General features: G+C 39.8%; 2 protein-coding genes across 2 annotated transcripts in view; both read left to right on the top strand.

Moving 5' to 3' along the window:
* Positions 1-22,574, top strand: part of OPN3 (opsin 3) — a 49,943-nt gene that overhangs the window by 1,928 nt on the left and 25,441 nt on the right. The window contains 1 exon segment of the mRNA XM_066252715.1: positions 387-821. Coding sequence (XP_066108812.1) covers positions 387-821 — 435 coding nt within the window.
* Positions 682-14,202, top strand: CHML (CHM like Rab escort protein). The gene is made up of 2 exons (XM_066235271.1): positions 682-821; positions 7,088-14,202. The coding sequence occupies exon 2, from the start codon at positions 7,424-7,426 to the stop codon at positions 9,344-9,346; it is 1,923 nt and encodes a 640-aa protein (XP_066091368.1). The 5' UTR covers positions 682-821; positions 7,088-7,423; the 3' UTR covers positions 9,347-14,202.

The raw sequence follows: 22,574 nt of genomic DNA, 5'->3' as shown, positions 1-22,574 counted from the left end.
GTGAGTGAGTGAGTGAGTGAGTGAGTGAGGAGTGAGCGAGTGAATGGACATGATGCTTCCAAGCTGGAGGAAGAGAGACTGAGTGTGAGAAGATGATTTGCTTCGCTGCTGCTTTAACCTCCCGTGAGCACGCTGGGGACCGGGTGGAGGGGGCCTGGCGACAGGAGAGAGAGAGGGCTTGGTCACCAGGGACTGACTGCGGGGTTACAAGGCCGCGCCAAGGGGCGTGGCTCCGACGGCGCTGGGGCCGTGGCTAAGAGGCCGCGCCGGAGGGCGGGATCAGCCCGCGGGGAGGGCGTGGCTACGGGCCCGCAGGCGGAAGAGGCGGTCCAGCAGGCACAGTGGCGAGAGCTGGCGGAGAATCTGGAGTCCAACCCAATGCTGAGCGCACCGCGAGCCAAGCGAATCGCTGAGCTTCTCCATCTGCCGCGCGCACGGGCGCCGAGCCCTGTACTCGGGGAACCGCAGCGGTGGCCTGGGTTTCTGGGATGGCGGCGAGACTGCGGCCGCCGAGGTTCCGGGGCCAGCGGGGACTCTCAGCCCCGCGCCACTCTTCAGCCCGAGCACCTACGAGCGCCTGGCGCTGCTGCTCGGCTCCATCGGGCTGCTGGGCATAGGCAACAACCTGCTGGTGTTCGTCCTCTACTACAAGTTCCAGCGGCTCCGCACTCCCACCCACCTCTTCCTGGTCAACAGCAGCCTCAGCGACCTGCTACTGCCCCTCTTCGGGGGCACCTTTCCCTTCGTGTCCTATCTGAGGAACGGCTGGGTCTGGGACAGCGTGGGCTGCGTGTGGGACGGGTTTAGCAGCAGCCTCTTCGGTGAGTTGGGCTGGGAGAAGAAAGCGCCCTCGTCTCCTCTGCACTCTTCCCCTTCCCTGCATTGCCATCGTGTCTGTGCGTCCTCTTGCCACCTAGCCCACCCTCTCCGGTCCCCGCACCCCCGTATCCCCGCATCCCCACATCCCCACATCCCCTCTGGGCCTCGCCGCTCCAGCTCGCCCTGCCCTGGCCGGGCCTCCCCTCCGGCTCCAAGACCCCAGGCTGCTCGGTATCCTTTCCTACTTCCTCCTTCCTCCTTCCTTTCTTCATTGCTTTCCGCCCCACACTAACTTCACTCTGTCCCCAAGGTCGCTCGTCGCCCCTTACGCCGACCCCACATCCCGCCCATCATCATCTCCACCTCCTCCAGAGGTCTGTCTGGCCGCTGTCCAGCCCATCTTATTTCTGTGTTCCCGTGTAATTCAACAGGGCACGCAACGATGGCCTTGACACTTTGAGGAAAGAAACCAGGGACTCTAGAGTCAGAGATTCAAGAACGAAAGTAATGAACTCGTGAAAGCTGGAGAGGGTGATGAGATTTAATCACATCCTATTTGACTCTACAACGAGAGGGTAGAAACCTAACAGTAGCAATGTGTACATTTTTAAAACATTGCTCCTTAGCAATTGTAAACGTTTGACGGCTTCCTAGAAAGTGAGAGCTTTCATTCAGATCTCAGGATGCAAATAGGCATGTGTCCTGTAAGCTATTTTTACTACATTTTCCTCCTTATAGGTTCCAGTGCCCCAGAATGTAAGGTGAGTTTACAAAGGGTGCAGAGACTCCCAGCTCAGGTGAAAACAAACAAACAAACAAACAAACAAAAAAACCTAGCTGTGCTGCCAGTCGATTTCATTAAAGTAGAACTTGATTGTTAATTGAAGATTGATTTCAACAATACTCTTAATCCTTATGGAAGATTTAAGTCGCACTGGGAGTTGACATTTTGAAGGATGATCCACCCAGCATATCATTGAAGAAGTATTTCTAAACTTGGGGAAGAAATGGCCTTTCTGTGTGTGCTTCAGAATTTCATTTGTACGACTTGAAATAGAAACATATATTTCTCAGGTGTTAATGTTCCTTTAAAAAAAAAACCCTGAAATCTATGGATACATTATTACTGTTTTATATTGGCAGGGTTTTTTTTTTTCTTTCTTTCATGGGAAATTCATTCTCAAGTTTATTGGAAAAATTGAAAAATGAAAGAATAGTTAAGAAAAGGCATTAAGGAATGAGGAGAAAATACTTGTGTTATCACACTGCAGAAAAATATGTCTATAGCAGCTAAGATGGTGTGATGCTGGCAGAGAAGTTATGAACCAAATCCATGCATAAATGAGGATTTGGTAGATTATAAAGATGACATTTCTAAATAATGGGAGGAAAGACAGAATTATTAAAGACATTAGCTCATTATTTGGAATAGAGTATCTCACACTGCATACAAAAATAAACATTAGATGGACAAAAAATTTAAATGTGGTATAGAATGTTCTAAAAATTGAAAACACTCCAAAGAAATTTTTAAAAGGAAAGCAAGGGACAGATTTGAGCACCTGGAAATAAAGCTTCTGCAAGATGAAAGAGTTAAAAAGACAAATGACACGTTGAGCTAAAGTATTCATAATTCATGCACAGAGTCCTAATGTCTGGTACACACACAGTCTCTAAAGACCATTGAGTAAAGCCAGTGGGAAACTGAGCAACTTATATAACGGGCTATTTGGAGAAGAAGAAATACATAATAAATATGTATTAATAAATAATATTTACATATTATTTATATAATAAATATGAAAAAAATACTCAAGTTTAGAGGGAATTAGACAAAATGAAAGTTAGAACAGCAATGAGGCACAGTTTCCTTTTACAGATGCCATATTGTATCAGTCAGGCTGGGAAAATATAGATTCACCTGAACTCTGTAAGACTACAGTTTAATACAATATGTGGGATGTTTCGAGGGCAATTTCACATTAAAAATGCATAAATTCTTTGTCCTGGAAATTTTATAGCAGTTTCTAATCCAGGGAAATATTGGTATACTTTGATAAAGACAGATCTACTGTTTATAGCATAGGTTTGGTCCATTTTGAATTAATTTTTGTATACAGTGTAAAGTAAGGGTCCAACTTCATTCTTTTGCATGTGGACATCTATTTTCCCCAGCATCATTTACTGAAAAGGCTTCCCTTTCACTATTGGATGGTCTGTGCACCTTTGTCAGAAATCAGTTGACTAGATATGTGAGTGTTTATTTCTGGGTTCTGTATTCTATTCTTTCTATTCTATTCTATTCTATTCTATTCTATTCTATTCTATTCTATTCTATTCTATTCTATTCTATTCTATTCTATTCTATTGATCCATACGTCCATCCTTATGAAAGTACCACATGGTTTTCTTTACTGTAGTTTTGTAGTAAGTTTTGATATCAGGAAGTGTGAGTCCTCTTTGTTCTTTTTCAAGATTGTTTTGGCTTGTCTGTAGGTGTTCATAGATGCCCATTATTAGGTCGAGGAATTCCCTTTTCCTAGTTTGCTGAGAGTTTGTGATGAGATTTTGTCAAAAGCATTTCTTGCATCTACAGAGATGATTTCATGGTGAATTATACTTAGCTTTGACGTTAAATCAATCTTGAATCCCTTTCTATACATCGTTGGAATCTATTTGCAGAAACTTGGCTAAGACTTTTTGCTTCTATGTTTATGAGGGTTATTGGTCTTCATTTTCTTTTCTTTAAAAAAATTTTTTTTTGGTTTGCAGTGAAAAAATCTATTTAGTGCAAACCATCAACAGTAATGCAGCACAGTTTATTTTCTAATATCCTTTTCTGGTTTTGTTATCTGTGATGCTGGACAAATGTTCATTCCTCTTCAATTTTCTAGAAGAGTTTGTGTAGAATTGGTGTTCTTTATTATTTTCTAATTTCTTAAAATGGAAACTTAGACTGATTTCAGATTGTTCTTTTCTAAGATGAATAGTTAATGTCATAAACTTCACTTTAACCACTGCTTTTGTTGCATCCCACAAATTTTGATGTTATAGTTTAATTGTTGTTCAATTCCAAATAGTTCTTCCCTTGAGATTTGTTCTTTGACCCATCTTGAGGAGTGTTCTTTAATTTTCAAGTGTTTGGAGGTTGGCCTATTGTTTTCCCAGATTTGCAATTCCATTATAATCAGAGAACATAGTTCTGTTATGGATTTCTTAATGTTTGTTGTATGGCCACAGGTTCAGTGGTACTAAAAGTTCTGATATCCTTCTCCGATTGCCCTACGTATTCTGCCCAGAATTCTGGTTGCGTTCAGGGAAACAGGCAGGAGGAAGGTCTCGAACACCTGGACCAACTTCACGCACAGTATCCTCATCCCCTTGGTGCCCCTCATGTCCCTCCAGCTGCGCTGCCTTGGAGTACCCCAGGCTCCGCAAGTCCTACCACCAAGGCTGACTCTTCCAGAAGGCTGGGCGAAGTTGACACATGTTTTTGAGAATAAAATCTTTGTAGTATTATCAAAATTTCTTATTCACCAAACTTCCTATTTTGAGAAACTGAAATATTTGTTTCATTCTTTGATATTTTAAAGGAAACTCATAAAAATTATGATTTTATTTTATTGCTTCTGTGATTCTGTTTTCCTAATACTACTCTGAGAATTTCATTGGTACGAAGAGTTGACACTTGGGAGGGGGCTGTAAGTGTATGTAGGTGGGTATAGATAGCTATGTGATTATACTCTGTATTAATTTCAAATACATATCAGGCAACTTTTTTGGCAGGGCTAAGCTTTAAAGAGGGTGATTCAAATTCAAGCCTAAAGTGGTATCAGTAATGTTCCCTAGGTTGAGGGATAGGTATTTTGTCACAGACACCAAAGTTCTTATTTTCCTAAAGTGCTTTTTCTGTGCTAGAAAATTTAATTTCTATCCCGTCCCTGTGCCTGGGAGTTTGGAAACAAGGATTTATTTTCTTTATTAGTACAGGCATCCAGTCTTTTCCTCATAGCTTCCCTCTGCAACCCCACCCTGCAGGATCTTCTTGTCTCCATCCCTTTTCTCCCTTCATCATCCCTACTAGAATCCCAACCCAATTGGAAGGGTTGTTCTAAGGTTGCTAGAAACATCTAGCACACAGTATTTTTTCTTTCGACTGCTTTGTTTTTCTGGGCATTGTATTAGTGTTTTCAGCCCTATCTCTGCCAGTGAATTAGAGGTGAAAAATCTGGGGTAAGAGATTAAGCAATTTATTTAAGCCCTCAGAGACAAGTCAATAGATGGAGCATAAAAAATTCCTAGCAAAGAATAAGAATTTCTTTGCCTGGAGCCAGTTCTAAGGATTGTGCTTCTAGATAAGAATTAAAGATAAGGAAGGAGTGGTGAGTACTTTTCTCTTTGTTGTCCCTAAGCAAGAACTGACCGACCATAGAGTATGCAAGGGGAGGAAATTAAAAATGCCAACAATGGCTGCTTGCTCCAGAGACCCCTGGAGAGGCTGCCCTATCACGTGGGAAGACCACTGGCCTGATGGTATAAGAGTGGGTCCTAGTCTGGATGCTGCGCCTAACGCATTTTGTGGACTTCTCCACCCCTTCATCCTTTCAGCTATCATAATGTCTCTGAGCTAATCTTTAAGGATTGAGCTAAATCTTACTTGCTGTGTACTTTGAAGACTCCTTTGGTAGTTGTAGGTTAGAAGGTTCCTGCTTCTAGTTATAGGTAAGAAGGTCCCTGCTTCTAGCACATAAGGCTAGTGTCCTCTTCTCTGACTCCCATCCTCAGCTCCACCCCTTATTCAAGAGTAAGAACATACTGTGCTTATACTTCTTCACAGACCCTCACTGGTTTTGTCTTCTGCACATCCTACTGGATGATGGCAATAAGTAGTTGAGATACACTTACATAGACATATGAGAGGATCAGGCAGCCACTTGGCTCTGTGTTCAGTTCTGTCCTGTCGGGGTTTCTCAGGGAATGCAGCAAACAGCAGACTCCCTGGTATTGCTGAGGCCGAGGTTTTGATAGACAAGACTATTAAGAGAGCCATGTCCCTGAAACTGGCCAATCAGCTCAGTGAACTAGTCAACTTACATTCCAATTGAATGATTTGTTTTATAGACGTCCAAGATAATTAGTCATCCTAGCCTAGGCAGGCCCAGTTTGTAGTGGTCTAGGTTTTAGGAAATTTAACATTGGGGAAATCAGAGCTCAGAGAGCTGTCCACACCTCTAGCTGGTCGTTCTTTAGCCTGAAGACTTCCAGGTGAGTAATGCCCTTCACTCCCTTGGCTGCTGCACCTCTGGGCACACCAAGCACCATGCCGGTGTTCTACACATGGACTATAACAAGTCTTATGTCCCAAGTTAACAGGAGAGCCTTTCTTCACTACCTCTTTCTTCCCCTTCAGAAACAACAACAACAAACAAAATGTTAATCTAGACAGAGATATTTAGATCTTTATCTCAAGAGCCAGAGATTCAGGGTCACAGAGCCAGAGTCTAGCAAAATGCAAGTCACCCTATTCAAATTTTAGAAGTAGGTGCTATTTATATTAAGATATTTTAACACGAACCCAGGTATTTTTTTTTAACTTACACCTAAAAAACACACATGCATTTGTATATTCCTAGAAAGATTTGTTATAAATGCATTTTTTCTTCAATGGACCTATTCTTTTATGCACTTAAATATTTTTAAATGCCAGTTGTTTTACTGAATTAATGCTGGTTTAATAATCTGGTTAATTCAGTTGACGTAGTCTCAAGTTTCCCCACGAGATCCTATGGATGGGGGGGGATGTAGAAAAGCCTTCTATCCGTCTGTCCTAGAATGACCCATAGACTGTTGGGCTCAGGACTGTTCCTCATCATGACAATGTATGTGCACAGCCATGACAATGTGCACAGTGTAGACAGTCTGTGTCCATAAACACAAGAGAAACTACACATTTGTTACAGTCTAAGCTCACAGTGAGTATAGTTTTATTCAAATACTAGTTTTCTTAAAACTAGTTCTTTATTTTTGTGGGACATTATTATATTCATTTATTATTGAATTGCCTGACTTGGGGGAGTTTATCTCTAATGTTCATTTCCAAGAAATTAAAAGATATGGTATGAAAGCACTTAATGTCTTGCTTTAGTAGAGGCTTGTGTCCTAATAACAAGTCAGGCTCCAGGAGATAGTAATTCCTGTTGAATGAAATTACTTTTCTCTGAATATTGTTTACAGTTGTATTATTTTTTTGAATTTTCTTCTTTTGCAGAAGAGTTCCAGTCACAAATGTGTATGTGATGCGTTTTGACATTTACTGCTAAGATGAAATGCAGAAATGAAAACCACACATCCGTTTTAGCATTCTCAGATGTGATTAGATGTACTTGATCATGGTTTTTGTGCTACTGACTCATAAGAAAAAATAAATTAACACTAAGAAAAGGCTAACAATCCCTTAGGACCTGGAACCTTGATACTTCTGGGGTGATCTGGAACATCACAAGGAGAGATTTTATTACAGCATATTCACACCACATCTGAGCCCGCAGCCTGTATTCACACACATCTCCACTGGCAGCTGTCACCGGACACTTTATCTCCAAGGATGACGGAGAGTCTCCCTACACAGTTTGATGTGGTTATTGTAGGGACAGGTTTGCCTGAGTCCATCCTTGCAGCCACATGTTCACGAAGTGGTCAGAGAGTCCTACATGTTGATTCAAGAGGTTACTATGGAGCAAACTGGGCTAGTTTCACCTTTACGGGATTGCTCTCCTGGTTGAAGGAGCATCAACAAAACAGTGATGTTGGGGACAAAAGTCCTGCTGGATGGCAGGACCTGATCCATGAAACAGAAAAAACCATTGCGCTTCATGGGAGAGATAAAACCATTCAACATGCAGAAGTGTTTTGTTATGCCAGTCATGATATGGATGACAGCTCCAAAAAGATTGGTGTTTTGCAGAAAAATTCTTCCTTGATCGTATCTAGTGCCCTCGCTGAACCTCTGCATCCTGCCTGCCTGTCTGAAGAGACACAGTCATTCGCTACTAGCTACGAAACACCTGCCAAAGACACTCCAAAAGATGATGGAGAAATTTTATTAGAAGTAACTGATATAGAAGAAACTCAGGCAAAAGAAAAAGATTATGGAGATAAAACCTGTATACACACACTTGCAGACAGAGATGAAGACGAACACAAACCTATAGTAGATGACAACACTTGTCAACCAACAAGCAATAGGGTTACTTACTCTCAAATAGTTAAAGGAGGTAGGAGGTTTAATATCGACCTGGTATCAAAGTTGCTTTATTCTCAAGGATTGCTAATTGAACTTTTAATCAAATCAAATGTTAGTCATTATGCTGAATTTAAAAATGTCACTAGGATTCTTGCATTTCAAGAAGGACGAGTCAAACAGGTGCCTTGTTCCAGAGCAGATGTCTTTAATAGCAAAGAGCTCACTATTGTAGAAAAGAGGATACTAATGAAGTTTTTTACATTTTGTTTAGACTATGAACAGCATCCCGATGAATACCAAGATTTTATACAGTACTCGTTTTCAGAGTACTTAAAAACTAAAAAACTAACCCCCAACCTCCAACATTTTGTACTACACTCAATTGCAATGACCGAGCCCTCCTGCACTACCGTAGATGGCCTTAAAGCAACAAAAAACTTCTTCCAGTGTCTTCGGCGGTTTGGCAACACCCCATTTCTATTTCCCTTGTATGGCCAAGGAGAAATTCCCCAGTGCTTCTGCAGGATGTTTGCAGTTTTTGGTGGAATCTATTGTCTTCGCCATAAAATACAATGCCTTGTCATTGACAAAGAATCTGGGAGGTGTAAAGCAATGTTAGATCACTTTGGTCAAAGAATAAATGCTAAGTATTGTATTGTGGAGGACAGTTACCTTTCAGAGGAAACATGTTCAAAGGTGCAATATAAGCAGATCTCCAGGGCAGTGCTCATTACAGATCAGTCTATACCAAAGACAGGCTTTGATCAGCAGATTTCCATTCTGATAGTGCCTCCAGGGGAAGCAGGAACATGTGCTGTTCGGGTCACTGAATTATGCTCTTCAACCATGACATGCATGAAAGGCACCTATCTGGTCCATTTGACTTGTTCATCTTCTAAAACAGCAAGAGAAGACCTAGAATCAGTGGTGAAGAAATTATTCATTCCATACACTGAAACAGAAATAGACAAGGGAGAACTTGCAAAGCCAAGACTCTTGTGGGCGCTGTATTTTAATATGAGGGATTCCTCGGGAATCAGCAGGAGCTCATATAATAGCTTACCTTCCAATGTTTCTGTCTGCTCTGGGCCGGACTGTGGACTGGGATATGAGCACGCAGTCAAACAAGCTGAAATGCTTTTCCAGGAGATCTTTCCAGCTGAAGAATTCTGCCCCCCACTTCCAAATCCAGGAGACATTATCTTGGATGGTGATGAGAAGGAACCAGAAGTTCCTGGAACCAATAATAATAATAGTAATAATGGCCAAACCACAAGTCCCTAAAGGAAGCAAAAACCTAGAAAGCTCAGGGAAACACCTTCAAAATTAGAAAAAAAAGAAACGAAATGCTACTGTGGGCTTTCATCCTAGCATCAGAATATGCTCAGTAAAGGACAGCTTTCTATATGCGTAATCAAAAGGGGTTTTATGATGTATCCTATGCAGATGTTGACTTCAGTTCTCTTTGAGACATTTCATTCCATTCAGTCATTGGATGTCTCTGTTAACCTACCAGTAATTGATTTGTTAATTACTGTACTGATTTTGTTTCTTTCAGAATGGACTCCATGATTCAGAATCTTAAACAGGGATAGGTTTATTTTAGTATTGAGGGTTCCATTTAGCAATTGTGCTTAAAAGAAGTGAATATTGTATCTGCTAATGATCTTTAGATTTTTTTATTGTCTACAGCAGCGGTTCTCAACCTGTGGGTCGCGACCCACAGGTTGAGAACCACTGGTCTACAGTGATAATGTCTAGGTGACAATATCCTTTACTTTGCAGTTATTATAGTTGCTACCACCTCTGAATAAAACACCAGGCAAATTATGTGGGTCTTTTGTATATAATATAAACATATACACATAGTAGCAATAGCAGTTAATGCAAGTGCCAATATAAAACAATTTTGTCTAATTAAAAGATTAGCTTTGCATGGTCTTTTATTTGTGAAGGTCTGATGTTTACAATATGTCAATTTTGAATTCTATTTGCTTCTTGTAACCCATGAGACAAGGTCACCACCACAGTCTTCTAAATAGAAAAAGTGCCTGAGGGTTCAGATATTTGTTGAAGAGCTTATTTCTTGGGAGATTCAGTCCAAAGAAAATCTAAGAGCTAAGATTAATTCTGATTCAACACTTGAGAAAATTTCTGCAGAACCTGCTCTGCCACCAAAAAGAAGAGTTCTAACCAGTAACCTAGGTGAAAAGAAAAATTAAATTTCCCCAGGAAGAGATACTTCAGAGTGACTGTTGCTAAATGGAACCCTCAATCCTAAGGAGAAACCAAATGAGTCAGTCAGTTCATTCTAACTTGGGGTTGATTTCCCGTATATTCTCAGAGGGTGCGCATTTCTCCTTGTCGGCTCTACCATTGCGATTAGCAATTAACTGCAACGGATAGGAGTGAGTCTAAGAAGGATTTACCGTGTCCCTTCAGTTGTGTCCCACTCCACGAATAGTAACCACCTTCATAATCACTTCTGCATCTTGGCTGTTTTCTAGAGGATAGAAATACGTATTTTTTTCAGAACCACCAGAAGTCATAAAGCCATTGTTACCGCAGTGGTGAAAGCCTGTGGAGCTGTCAGATGAGGGAACTTCCTTTCCTATTAGTCCCACCTGCATTCCTCTGTCAGAGAATTGGGAGAGAGCCCTTGAGTCTCAGTTTTTGTTCTGGAGGTGAGCATTTACTATGTGCTGGGCACTTACCTTGCTCTCTCATTATGGTTTCTCAGCCCTGAGAGGCAGATGTTACTGAATACATTTCAAACAGGAAATAAAGACTTACTTCATTTGCTCAGTCTGGTATTTGGAAGAGCCAACATTGGAATCCAGGCTTTTATGATTGTGAAATCTCTGCACTAACATTAATAGTACAGACACTGCAGGAAAAGGAAAAGTGCTCATGAAAGTCTGTCTAGAATTGCTGGTGAAGAAATGGAGACAAACTGGCCTCAGCTTGTTATTGAGTCAGAGAAATGTGAAGATGAAGAGGAATTTAAATATAGCTTAGAGCTATATACCTCATTGAAACAATTTGGCTAACTTTTAACAAAATAATGCTTTTTAATAGTGTATCTTCTGATCAGACAGATGTACTACGCCAAAATATGCCCTGAATAGTCTTTTGTTGCTCTTCTATGTGTGAAGAAAATGAAACAAGAAAGATTGAAGTAATTTATACCTTGTGAAAGTAGAGAAGTCATAAATTGGTATTAATACTTTTATATAGTTTTTTAATATAGCAACGTGGTGTTATCGGGTGGGTCCTAAAGTTTAAATCCAGCTGAAATGCCTGAAATTGACCTGAAATTAGTCATCAAAATGAAAAAGAATTTAAGATGACAAATAAAATGGAGGTGAGGGTAATCCAGACCTACTGAAAAAAATTCAGTTTCAATATGAATATTTATAGGAGTTTGAGAGAAGGAACAATGAGAAGTTGCAAAAGATCATAGAGCCAAATATAATGAAAATGGGGAAAAAAGTGTTACACTGGTCCAAAATAAGGGTAGTTTTTAAAACTAACAGAGTGAATGTATTACTTTCTACTTGAATGTAAAATAAATCAGAAATGAGAAAAGTTGTAACAAATAAAAAACCTTAAAAATTAGGGGGTATTATAACCTAGTATAATTATCTGAGGAATTGGAACTTTGCCCTAATGGGCTTGTTGGTGTACTTTTTCAAGTAGTCAAAGAATAAATATTTATGTATCATGAAAGATGATATGTTAATAGTTGCATTTTGAGGCAAATACGGCCTCAACACTAGAAGTCAAACACTTTGGAAAGGGTCTCATTTTGAACAGATACAAAATGTAAAATATTGTCAAATAGTACACAACAAATAAAATGCAAGCATACCCAATTTTATTGCACTTTATGGCATGTTGTAGATGTTGAGTTTTTTCACAAATTGAGAGTAAGATTTTCCATTTGCAAAAAGATTATGACTTGCATTTTTTTAACTATAAAGTATTTGTTTAGACATAATGCTGTGCACACCTATAGACTACAGTATAGTGTAAACATAACTTTTATATGCACTGGGAAACCAAAAAATTCATGTGACTTCACTTTATTGCAATATTCTCTTTATTGTATAACCAAATGCGCAATATCTCTGAGGTAGCCTGTTATTATATACTATGACTCAGGATTATAAGGCCAGGTTTAGCAGAGACAAATACAGGTAGTGGAAAATTTAAGCTATTTCCCTGGCTGGATAACTCGATTGGTTAGAGCATTGTCCCATTATGCAAAAGTTGCGGTTTTGATCCTTGGTCAAGGCACATACAGGAATAGATTGATGTCCCTGTCTGTTTTTCCCTTACACTTGCTCTAAAAATTAATAAAATAAATATTTTTAAAAAAGAAAAATATTCAAGCTATTAACTACAGATAATTTTTAAAATCTGAATAATATTTATTATTCATCTTTGATTTAATTATCTCTGGTAATGACTTTGTTGGTTTCTCCATAGTGTGATAAATAATTACTTAAAACCAATCACTAACATTATTCTTTTGGGGAAAATATATAAGAAACATTTCTCAAGCAGAAATTAAACAATCTTGACACTTTTTATTTATATATGGTTGAAGGAGCTTGCTGTTGTAATAAAACCTTAATGAGCATTCACAAAATGAGAAATACAAGGAGAGAAAGCAGCATAAATATTTTCTATCACATGGCTTTATAACTAGTGAAACCTAAATTATCATAAAATACTGACAATAAAAGACTAATTCAGGAAGCTGCAGATTATGTAATATTTAAAAATTAATCTCATTTCTAGATTCCAAGAGTGACAAATTAAAATTTAAAGTGTTTGGATATCAATATATATGTGTCATTTCAAGGAAGTTGTATAACTATTGAATATATTGATATAAATTAAGAAAGATGCTTCTATAGAAGCAGGTTGAAGGAGCTACACCCTAGTGCAATGGAAAAGAGGGAAGCAGGGAATCCAAAAACCAAAATTACAGTCCTCACTTCACTACTTACCAGTTGTATGATCTTGGGACAGTCACTCCTAGCTTCTATTTCATCATCTATAAAACAGAAATAATACTTCATAGAATTATTGTGAGGGTTAAATTAATGCACATGAAATGTCCAAAGGAATGGCCTTAAGTTACATTAGTATATATATATTTATTTTACTACACTGTCACTTAATATTCCAAGTGGATGCTCTAGAACTCAACAGAATTGTGATAAATTATTAGAGCCAGCAAGCAAAACTATGTCTTAAATAACAAGTTATTCCAGATGAATTAAAATGTTAAGTATCAAGGTAAAAATAAAAACACTATAATTCTTATCCCAATAATGGTACAAAGGAAACTATGGCAGTGGAAAGCATTATTGACAGGTAAATGAGATTAAAAGAAAAGCAAAGTACACTAAAGAAGGCAAAAGATGGGATTTTAAAAATCTGCTTGTATCATATATGGATCAAGTACTTTATATTTTTTGAAAGGGAGATGCAAATCCAAAAGTTTTTCTACACTTCACTAGGCACATTTATTAAAAGGATTGGTACAAATGAGATAATACAAATAAATTTTAATTCTTAATATTAAAAATGCAAATTGAAACAGCTTTGGCTTAGTTTGTGCTAGTTGCAAAAATTTTGCACCTGCATGTTTCCTCATACGAGTAGCATTGTTATCTTAGTAGTTTTTAAAAATAACTATTTAGAAAAATGTGAGAGTTCTAAAACCAATCTACCTTGTGATAGAGCTAACTCACTTTAAGAAGCATATATCCAGGAAAATAAATAAAAGAAAGAAAACTTGTATAAAGATATTTTTAGTGATTCCATTCATTTGAGGTTTTTTTTAAAGCCCAATAATTGAGAAATGTACAACTAAAATTTTGTGTGTTGCTGTTGTCAAAAACTTATGTAGCCATTAAATAATATTCATATATGTAAAAATATGTTTAAAGATATGGAAAAATGTGTAAATGAGACTCAGAAGTGTTAGGACATAGATTATATTGACATATTTATATACATTAAGAAAACAATTGAAATTTATCATTAATGGATTCTTTATTTTTTCTGTAAAATAGTGGTGTGTACAATGAAAAATAAAAGTAATGGTATAATGGTTTGCTAAATTAATGAGATTAATTCCTTGAAAACTTCAAAAATTCTCCTTTAATATATATATGTATGTTAAATTTTAAAAATCTCTAAAAATGTTGACACAAAGTTTTATAACTTGATGGGAAGCATTCTTGGTCAAAATAGAATAGATCATGTATCTTTTGTAAATTTTTCTCAGTTACCCAGAATTAAGAAATAAGAAGGTATATTGTAACAACACTTTTTTTTTGTATTTTTCTGAACTGAGAAGTGGAGAGGCAGAGACAGACTTCTGCATGCACTCTACTGGGATGAACCCGGCATGCCCACTAGAGGGCAATGCGCCAGTCTGGGGCATTGCTCCTTCGCAACCAGAGCCATTCTAGCGCCTGAGGCAGAGGCCATGGAGCCATCCATCCTCAGCGCCAGGGTCAACTTTGCTCCAATGGAGCCTTGGCTGTGGGAGGGAGAGAAAGAGAAAGGAGAGGAGGAAGGAGAAGTAGGTGGGCGCTTCTCCTGTGTGCCCTGTCCAGGAATAAACCCAGGACTTCCACACGCTGGGCCGATGCTCTAGCACTGAGCCAACCAGCCAGGGTAACAACACTTTTTTAAAACGGAAACCTCAGAGCCAAATGTGGAAATGATAGAAATAGTATTAATACATTCCAGGACATCAGCCTGAAGACATTACATACTAAAGTGTGTTCCCAAACCCAATAAAACACTTCATTTGGGAGTCTTGGAGGTCCTGGAAATGAGGGTTGGATTTGGATTCCTAGAAGTGGCCACACCTGAGTCTGAAGAGTGTTTCCAGGGAGACCTAAGCTGAGGACAAATCGCAGGGGGCTGAGGATATTGGCTGACTTTTCTTGTCAGCCTGAGAGATCCAAATCAAGGTGATTTAATTCTACAAACATCAGTTGAACATCAACTGTGGGTTATCGGTTGGCATTATTCTAACAAATTTTTTATTCATTTTAGAGAGGAGAGAGAGGAAAGAGAGACAGGGAGACAGGGGGGGAGAGCTGGAAGCATCAACTCCCATATGTGCCTTGACCAGGCAAGCCCAGGGTTTCAAACCGGCGACCTCAGCATTTCCAGGTCAATGCTTTATCCACTGCGCCACCACAGGTCAGGCCTATTCTAACAACTTTCAATCAGTTGGGTTACAACTAGAAAAACGAGTAAGACAGCTCCTCTATACAGCACCTGAGAACCATTCTCTTGGAGGACATATATCTCTCTTACCTTAATGAGAACTCATGTCCCCTGTTATAACTACCACCCAAAGAAAAAAGAAGCAAAAAGGAACCCGATCTATGATGGCATTCCTTTAAAGGGATGCCAAAACATTTTATGAAACAACTGGAAACAAGTAGCATAAAAGTTAAGTGGTGGCCTGACCAGGTGTTGGCACAGTGGATAGAGCATCAACCTGGGATGCTGAGTACCCAGGTTTGAAACCCCAAGGTCGCTGGCTTGAGCAAGGGGTCACTGACTCAGCTGGAGCTCCCTGGTCAAGGCATGTATAAGAAGCAATCAATGAACAAGTAAAGTGCCGCAACTGCCAGTTGATGCTTCTCATCTCTGTCCCTCTCTGTCTCTGCCTCTCTTGCCAATAAAAGAAAAAGAAAAACTAAGTAAAAAACATTAAATGGTAGATTGTTTAATACTTTATGAGATCTACTGAAGAAGTTAATGAAGAAGTTTCTGACATCAACGAAAGAAAATGAGAATGTATGCAAGGGTCCCGGAAGCCCAAACACAGAGAGAACTCAGGGACCAGGAAATGTAAGGGCACCAAAAGGAGAGAAGCCCAGAAGCAAATTTCAAGTCCAGGAAATCTGATTCGGATTACTTTCATTTACCTTCCTCTTGGCAGGACAAACAGCAGTAATGCTCTTATTGCATTGAAAGATTTGACTTTTTTTTACTTTAGTATTTTTATCTTTATTATAATAAGGCATTGTTTCTATTGTAGTATCCCTCTTACCTTTTTAACCAGCAACTGGATGTACTCAAATTTCAACAGCAGGGGGCATAATACCTCCAGCCTTCTGAAAGGCTTGAACAGAGAAGCCAAGTGATTCTACTGAAAGAATTTTATGCCAACACGAGTATTATGACAGCTGTTCTGCTACAGCATTTGTAGAAACACTGCCTTTTCTCCTAACAACTACATTTTCTCATGTGACCTTCAAGACAACTATGTAAGGTAAGAAAGGACGGGTATTTCTATTTTCCAGATAAGACTTCCAGGAATTAAGTGCCTTGCCTGGGCCCTCCTACTAAGCCTTCGGATCCACTAATTAGAGTTGAAACATATCTGTTCTGCTTTGCCTTGTTACATAAAAGAATGCATATCACGTAAATCGCTATTTTAAAAGTGGTAACTTCTAGAATTTTAGAGTACATTTATTTTTCAACAAATAAAAAAAATCATGCTATAAATTAAAATATGTGTAATTAAGTCGGCATGACTCAGTGGCTGGGTATGTGTGCTCTTAGGAAGAAAAATGAGCTGACTATTGGGTGAGAGCTGGTAGATATGGACCTACTGGGAGCAGGAACAAGGTGCCCTAACCGGTTTGATGTAACTCTGGATTAGTCATGGACTAGGAAGTTTTATTTTCTAGGATTCCTAGGTATGCATTATTTTTCTTCCTGGGCTTCATAAGCCTTAAGGATGTGAGTCAGAGTCTGCTACCTTGATTACCAGTTTTCCTGAGACTTAGAGGTTGAATAGAGAACAGCTGAGCCAATGATGGGGGGGGGGGCAGCGCCCTATATTTACCTAGGTCCCTAGCTTACGCGGCTCACGTTACGTTTTCATTGGACACCATGGCTGAAGCCACTGCACTGTGGACATCAAGTTATATAAGATAACGTTTTTCTTTAAAAGGGGGGCGCTGGCATAGAAATAGGAGAGGGGCTAGGAGAGAGGTTTTAGAAGTTAAAGGGAATTTCAAAAAGTAGCTGGCCTAAAGTGTTGATATTGCCAAGAGGTTGAGTAAACTAGGGTTTTAGCAATTGATTGATCGTTGAATCAAATAGGAATGTCTAAAATACAGATTACTGGGCACCACTCCTGCATTCTGGGTCAGTGAGTAAACAGGGCAATTGTAAGTGGTTGCTGGGTGGTGATTGGTTGTCACACTTTGTGACATAAGGGGAATAATAAGTATCTGGTGATATGCTAGTGGGGACTTATTTTCTTTTCCGATGGGTCTTTGAACAAGTTGCATTGAAAGCATTAAAAATGTGTACGCATTTCTCACCTAATTATATTGCTAAGAATTTATCCAAAGGAAGTAACCAATGATGCATGTAAATATATGTATAGCTAGTGGATTATAATGTCTATGGCTAACACTTATTCAGTGTGCCACTGTATGTCAGGCAGTGCTTTATATGTATACATATTAAGGAACTCTTAATCTTCATCACAACTCTGTGAGGTCATTACTATGGTTAACCCTATTTTATAGTTAAAGAAATTGAATCACCAGGAGATTGATTAACTGGTTCAAGGTCACATAAGAAAAAATGGAAGATATGGAACCAGGATCCAGTGTCCTTGGTGACTAGGTCCCTCTTCACAACACTTTTAGAACAATGAAAAATTTAATGTAATCTAAGAGAACACTTGTTCCTGAAATCAACATACCACCAAGTAAATCATTCAGGACCCAGACCTTAGAAACACTCTACCTACTCCCCCCACCCCTGCCCCGAAATAAAGGTGATCAGCAAATCCCATTGTACCTCACATTCCTGTTGAGGTCAGTCTTGGCCAAAAGGGAAAGTCTCTCTAGTCAGCCATGGCTGGACTCACATCTCTTACGGCTCAGTGTATTTCTTGATCGAGACCACCTGGGCCACAACCATGTGTGCTCAGAACTTCCCCTCGTGAACAGTAAGCTTCCCCATATCTTCAACATCTCTGCACGTTTTCTCTACTTTCTTACTTTCCCGTAACCCTGGCAGCCCCCAAGCACCCTGATTTCCCACCTCCAAGCAGCGGCAACTTTTTCCCTAACACCCTGTTAGGACTTGGTTAAAATTATATTTGTTAAGTGAAGTGCAGGGTGCCTGATGGGGAGTCTCAGTTCAACAACAGATTACAAGAGAAACTGAAATAAAGATTGCTTAGGGATCCTAGAGGAAATACATGGCATGCCTTGGGGGGCGTCACACAGGGAGAGGCAGGACCCGAGCACAGGCCTTTATTAGAGTCTATGGCTGGAGTGCTCTGGGGCTCCTGGGCTAAGGCCAGATTGGTCAACTCAACTCAAATGGAGCAAGGTTTTGGTAAATTCCATAGTGGCTTATCTAAGAGCCGTGTTAGGGGAAGGTCCTATTTCCCTGCCTGGAGTGATCCTCAGTTATATCCGGGGGGATGGGGGAAATATATATATATATAAACTGATCTCTCTGCTGAGCCATGTCTCTATTTTCTATTTCTTAAATATGTAGGATTCTTAAATAGGATGAAAGATGCCTAATAATAATAATAAATGGATGAAAGGCAGGTATACAAAATAATATGAGGAAGAAAACCTTAAACCACTGAAATCTTATATATACATACATACATTATATATATATAAATCTCAATGAAGAGAATCATTCCACAGAACATTAAGGTCTGCAAATACACTTCCAATCTTGGGCTACTGGCTGGACCGAAACCCAGATGCCACTGTTCTGCAGTGAAGGATGGAGGTCATGATGGGAAGACTTTGCAGCTGAAGCTGAAATGGACAAGCTGCCGGTCTGTCATTGGAACGAGAGGGCCACCTTTCCACACAGACTAACATGGGTGCAGATGACACAAAAAAGCACTGCATGGCAGCTCTTGGTGCAGGATTGAAATGGAAGGAATCAGACATCTGTCATGGCTTCTTGCGCTTCTCCATCAGTGACTGAGGCTGGGGAGGAAGCCTGGGGTGTGAGCAATAGCCATGGACAGATGATATTAAAGCTGTGATTTTTATGTAGACCTCTGTTCCTAAAGTTAGTGAGCATTGTGGGGAGTCTCCTGACCATACAGATTCCTATGTCCCTTAATGCAGCACCTTCAAGGGCAGAGCTTGGACTGGGCAGCTTAAACAATGGCCCACACACTCATCTGTAGCTATTTCAGGAGCTGGCATTTGGAATCACTGTTCCTACCCAGGGAGAGAGACTTGCTGCTTGGATCTAGAGGGGTTTAAATTGAACTCGGACTGGGGGAGAGGTCAAATCCATAGGGACCCAATTTGACAGTGTGGGAGAGGAGCTGGAAACAGTTGACTGTGAATGGTCTAACACCCACGGTCTTTGCTTTGTGGCCTTAGGCACAGTGCTCCTCCTTAGTAACACTTCCTCACCTCCAGTTTTTCTTTACTCTCCCTCATTTGACATTTTCTGCTCCGGAAGACTAAGACTGTCCACACTTTTGTGCCTATCAAACCGTCCCACACTTATCACCAAGATGGGTTTTGCGTATTACTACCTCACACATTGGGTACTTTAAACTTAAATCATTTGTCCCAGTGCTGCACTGCCTGGAATATAGCAATTACATTTTCCCTTAATACATTCTGACAAATTTCTTCTTGCCTCATTCTCCTGTAATGATCCTGGGGTATCTCATATCACATTTTTAGTTGACTGGTTACTTACACACACACATACAATTACAGCTGAGTGTGTTTTCTCATTCCAAAGAGAAAATTGGCTCTGGTTCTCTGGCTGAGTCAGTAGCATGCAAATAGAAGTGACTGGAAATGGGACCTGTGTGTTACCACCCACACTAAAACCTAAACGCGGAGCTTCTCTGAACATTTTATAAATTATAAATGACCATTAAGATCGAATTTGGTACTTCTGAGAGTCCCTCATCTTTTTATTTCACTCTTCTGGACTATCTCAAAGTTTCTTCAGTTGGTGTCAGGTTAGTAATCCAGATAAGAACACTTAGGAACTAGAATTGTCATTGCAAGTATGGGGTCATGCGCCTATCCCTTTATTTATTCATGTGTTGAATTATTTTCATAAGATTTAAAAGCCCTCAATCTTCTCCATAAATCTCAGCTAACTCACTTGAGCAGCCAGAGGGAAATTTTCATAAGGAAATCTGCAAAAATAAAACCAAAAGAAAACAAAATGTTCTAGAAGTATACAGAAACATAAGACAATAATAACATTTGATGGTTTCTCAAGAGCCCTGTGATACATTTCAAAGTCCTTGCTTGGCATGTAAGGGTCTTCCTGGGAGAGTTCCTAGTCTTTTACTCCTCTCTTACTAGAACTGTCTGCTTCTACTATTTTGAATTATTTTCAGGAATCCAAATGGTACAAGCTCTGTCAGGTCTCCATGTGTTATAAGCTGTCCCCTTTTCCTGGAATAGAATGGGCTGTCCCTCCCCCCACCTCCAACCCTCCTAATTTGCCAGGTTAAAATGTGCTTAATATTCAAGACTCAGGTGGTACCTGCTTTCCAGAGGAAGTCTTTTTCTGAATTGGATATTCTTCCTCCTACTGTCCAGTCTAGAGTAACTTCCTTCTCTGGAATGTGAGCTCTTGAAGGCATGGACATTGTCATACCAATTTTTTAAATCTACCATATAGTAATGAACTGATCTGGTAGATGGTCTAGACTCTAACCTGTTCTAAGAATCTAATCTGTTTGGTGTCAACTTGCTTACTGAGAGTTAGACCATTTTCTATTCAATGTGGACACCTACTGACCAATGGGGGGAAATGACTTCATTCTGGACCATTTGTGTGTACTATTACCACACTCATACGTTTCAGCTCTGGAACACTACCCATTCCTGTACCTTTTGCCAAATGTCTTCCACTATGCTCAACTATTCAGTAATACTAATACCTTATATAGTACTGTTTTACTAAATACATTCGTATTCTCTAATATACAAAGACAGCATTTGGTACAATTATTTCTATTTTATTGGTGAGATAATTGAGGTTCAGAGGTGTTAATTAATTTTCCCAGAGTTGTGGTAATTATGTGTAGAAATGGAAATTGAATCCAGGACTTTGGCCCCAAAGATGTTCTTCTTTTATAGAATTTGTCTCATTGTGTCATATTTATTTATTCAACTTTTTTTTTATTGCCTAGTACAGTACCTGGTATGTTGTACGTACATGACAAGTATTTGTTGATAACTGTCATAAAAAATGCATAATTTTCAGGTTATATCACAAAGAACACCTGACTCAAACAGATGCGGAGAGTTAACACTTACATACCCCCTTTCACTTCCATGGTTATATCCTTGGCCTTGAGATATCCTGACCTTCATCAACTTGATCAACTCCCTCGCATTCATTAATTCAAATATTGCTTTCTCTGAAAACCTTCTTCAGTATTTCCCTAGGGCAGAGGCAAGTACTGCTATGTCTCCAGCTCCAGACACAGCTCTGTTCAGCATTACCATATTCCCGTAGTTATTTAAGTGTCTCTGTTTTTCAACTGTGAAATCTTTATCAGCATTTCAGGCAGAAAGAATAACAGCTAAATCAAAGACTTGAGTATGGCTGGCAGCTGAGGCATGGTGTGTATCCTAATGTAAGCATTGTAGCAAATTAAGCAATCTTGATAATATGCCAATAAGATTACATATTAATCTTATGCCAATTATATATTAATATGCCAATAAGACTTCTATCTTCTATGGAATTATGCATACACTAGGGGTACCTAAACTCTCCCTAATGGCTATGCAGTGATAGGTTTTCGAGAGCCAATTTCTGAGTTCTCAACTTCCATCTGTATTGTTTCCTACATATCCACTACCTGCTACCCAGAAACTCCCTTTCTCACTGGCCAGTCTCCCAATTCACACAGAAGGGCAGTCTCATCGCCCTCTCCAAATCAAATCTTACTGTGGAGTATTACCAGTGGTGGACAGGGGCCAGAAGGGTATGGGGGGAGCTGTTACCAAACTGATACTGGTCTCGGGCTGGCAAGGGGGTAATCACTCCAAGTTAGGTCATAAGTCAGTGTTACCTGATGAAACCCTTTTGTGAATTTGTTAGGGTCTTCAGAAAACTTATGAAGTTTTTCTTTGCAGAGGGCCAGGTCAGACATAGAGGAGGGAACATGCACTCAAATAATTCCTCTACCAGGCTCCCCCTTTGCTACTTCCCTGAGAGGTAACATGTTAGGGTTTGGGTGATACTGAGTTCTTCTCCGTGTAGTGACAGTTCTACAGCGGGGGAGGGGTTTTGTGGAGGTGGATGTATTTGGGAAATGGCAACTGAGTGAGCTGGGAAGCAGACTGTTCCACTTCTGGGGGGGGGAGGTTGGATCCACTAGGGACAAGGGCCCATATCGTGCCAAGATGGTGAGGAAAGTGTCCTCTAATTCATCTGCCATTGGGGCAACACATCC

The sequence above is a fragment of the Saccopteryx bilineata genome, chromosome 1 (assembly GCF_036850765.1).
Source record: "Saccopteryx bilineata isolate mSacBil1 chromosome 1, mSacBil1_pri_phased_curated, whole genome shotgun sequence".
Taxonomy (NCBI): domain Eukaryota; kingdom Metazoa; phylum Chordata; class Mammalia; order Chiroptera; family Emballonuridae; genus Saccopteryx; species Saccopteryx bilineata.
Note: the sequence above shows the minus strand (reverse complement) of the source record. Positions and strands in the feature narration are given on the sequence as shown.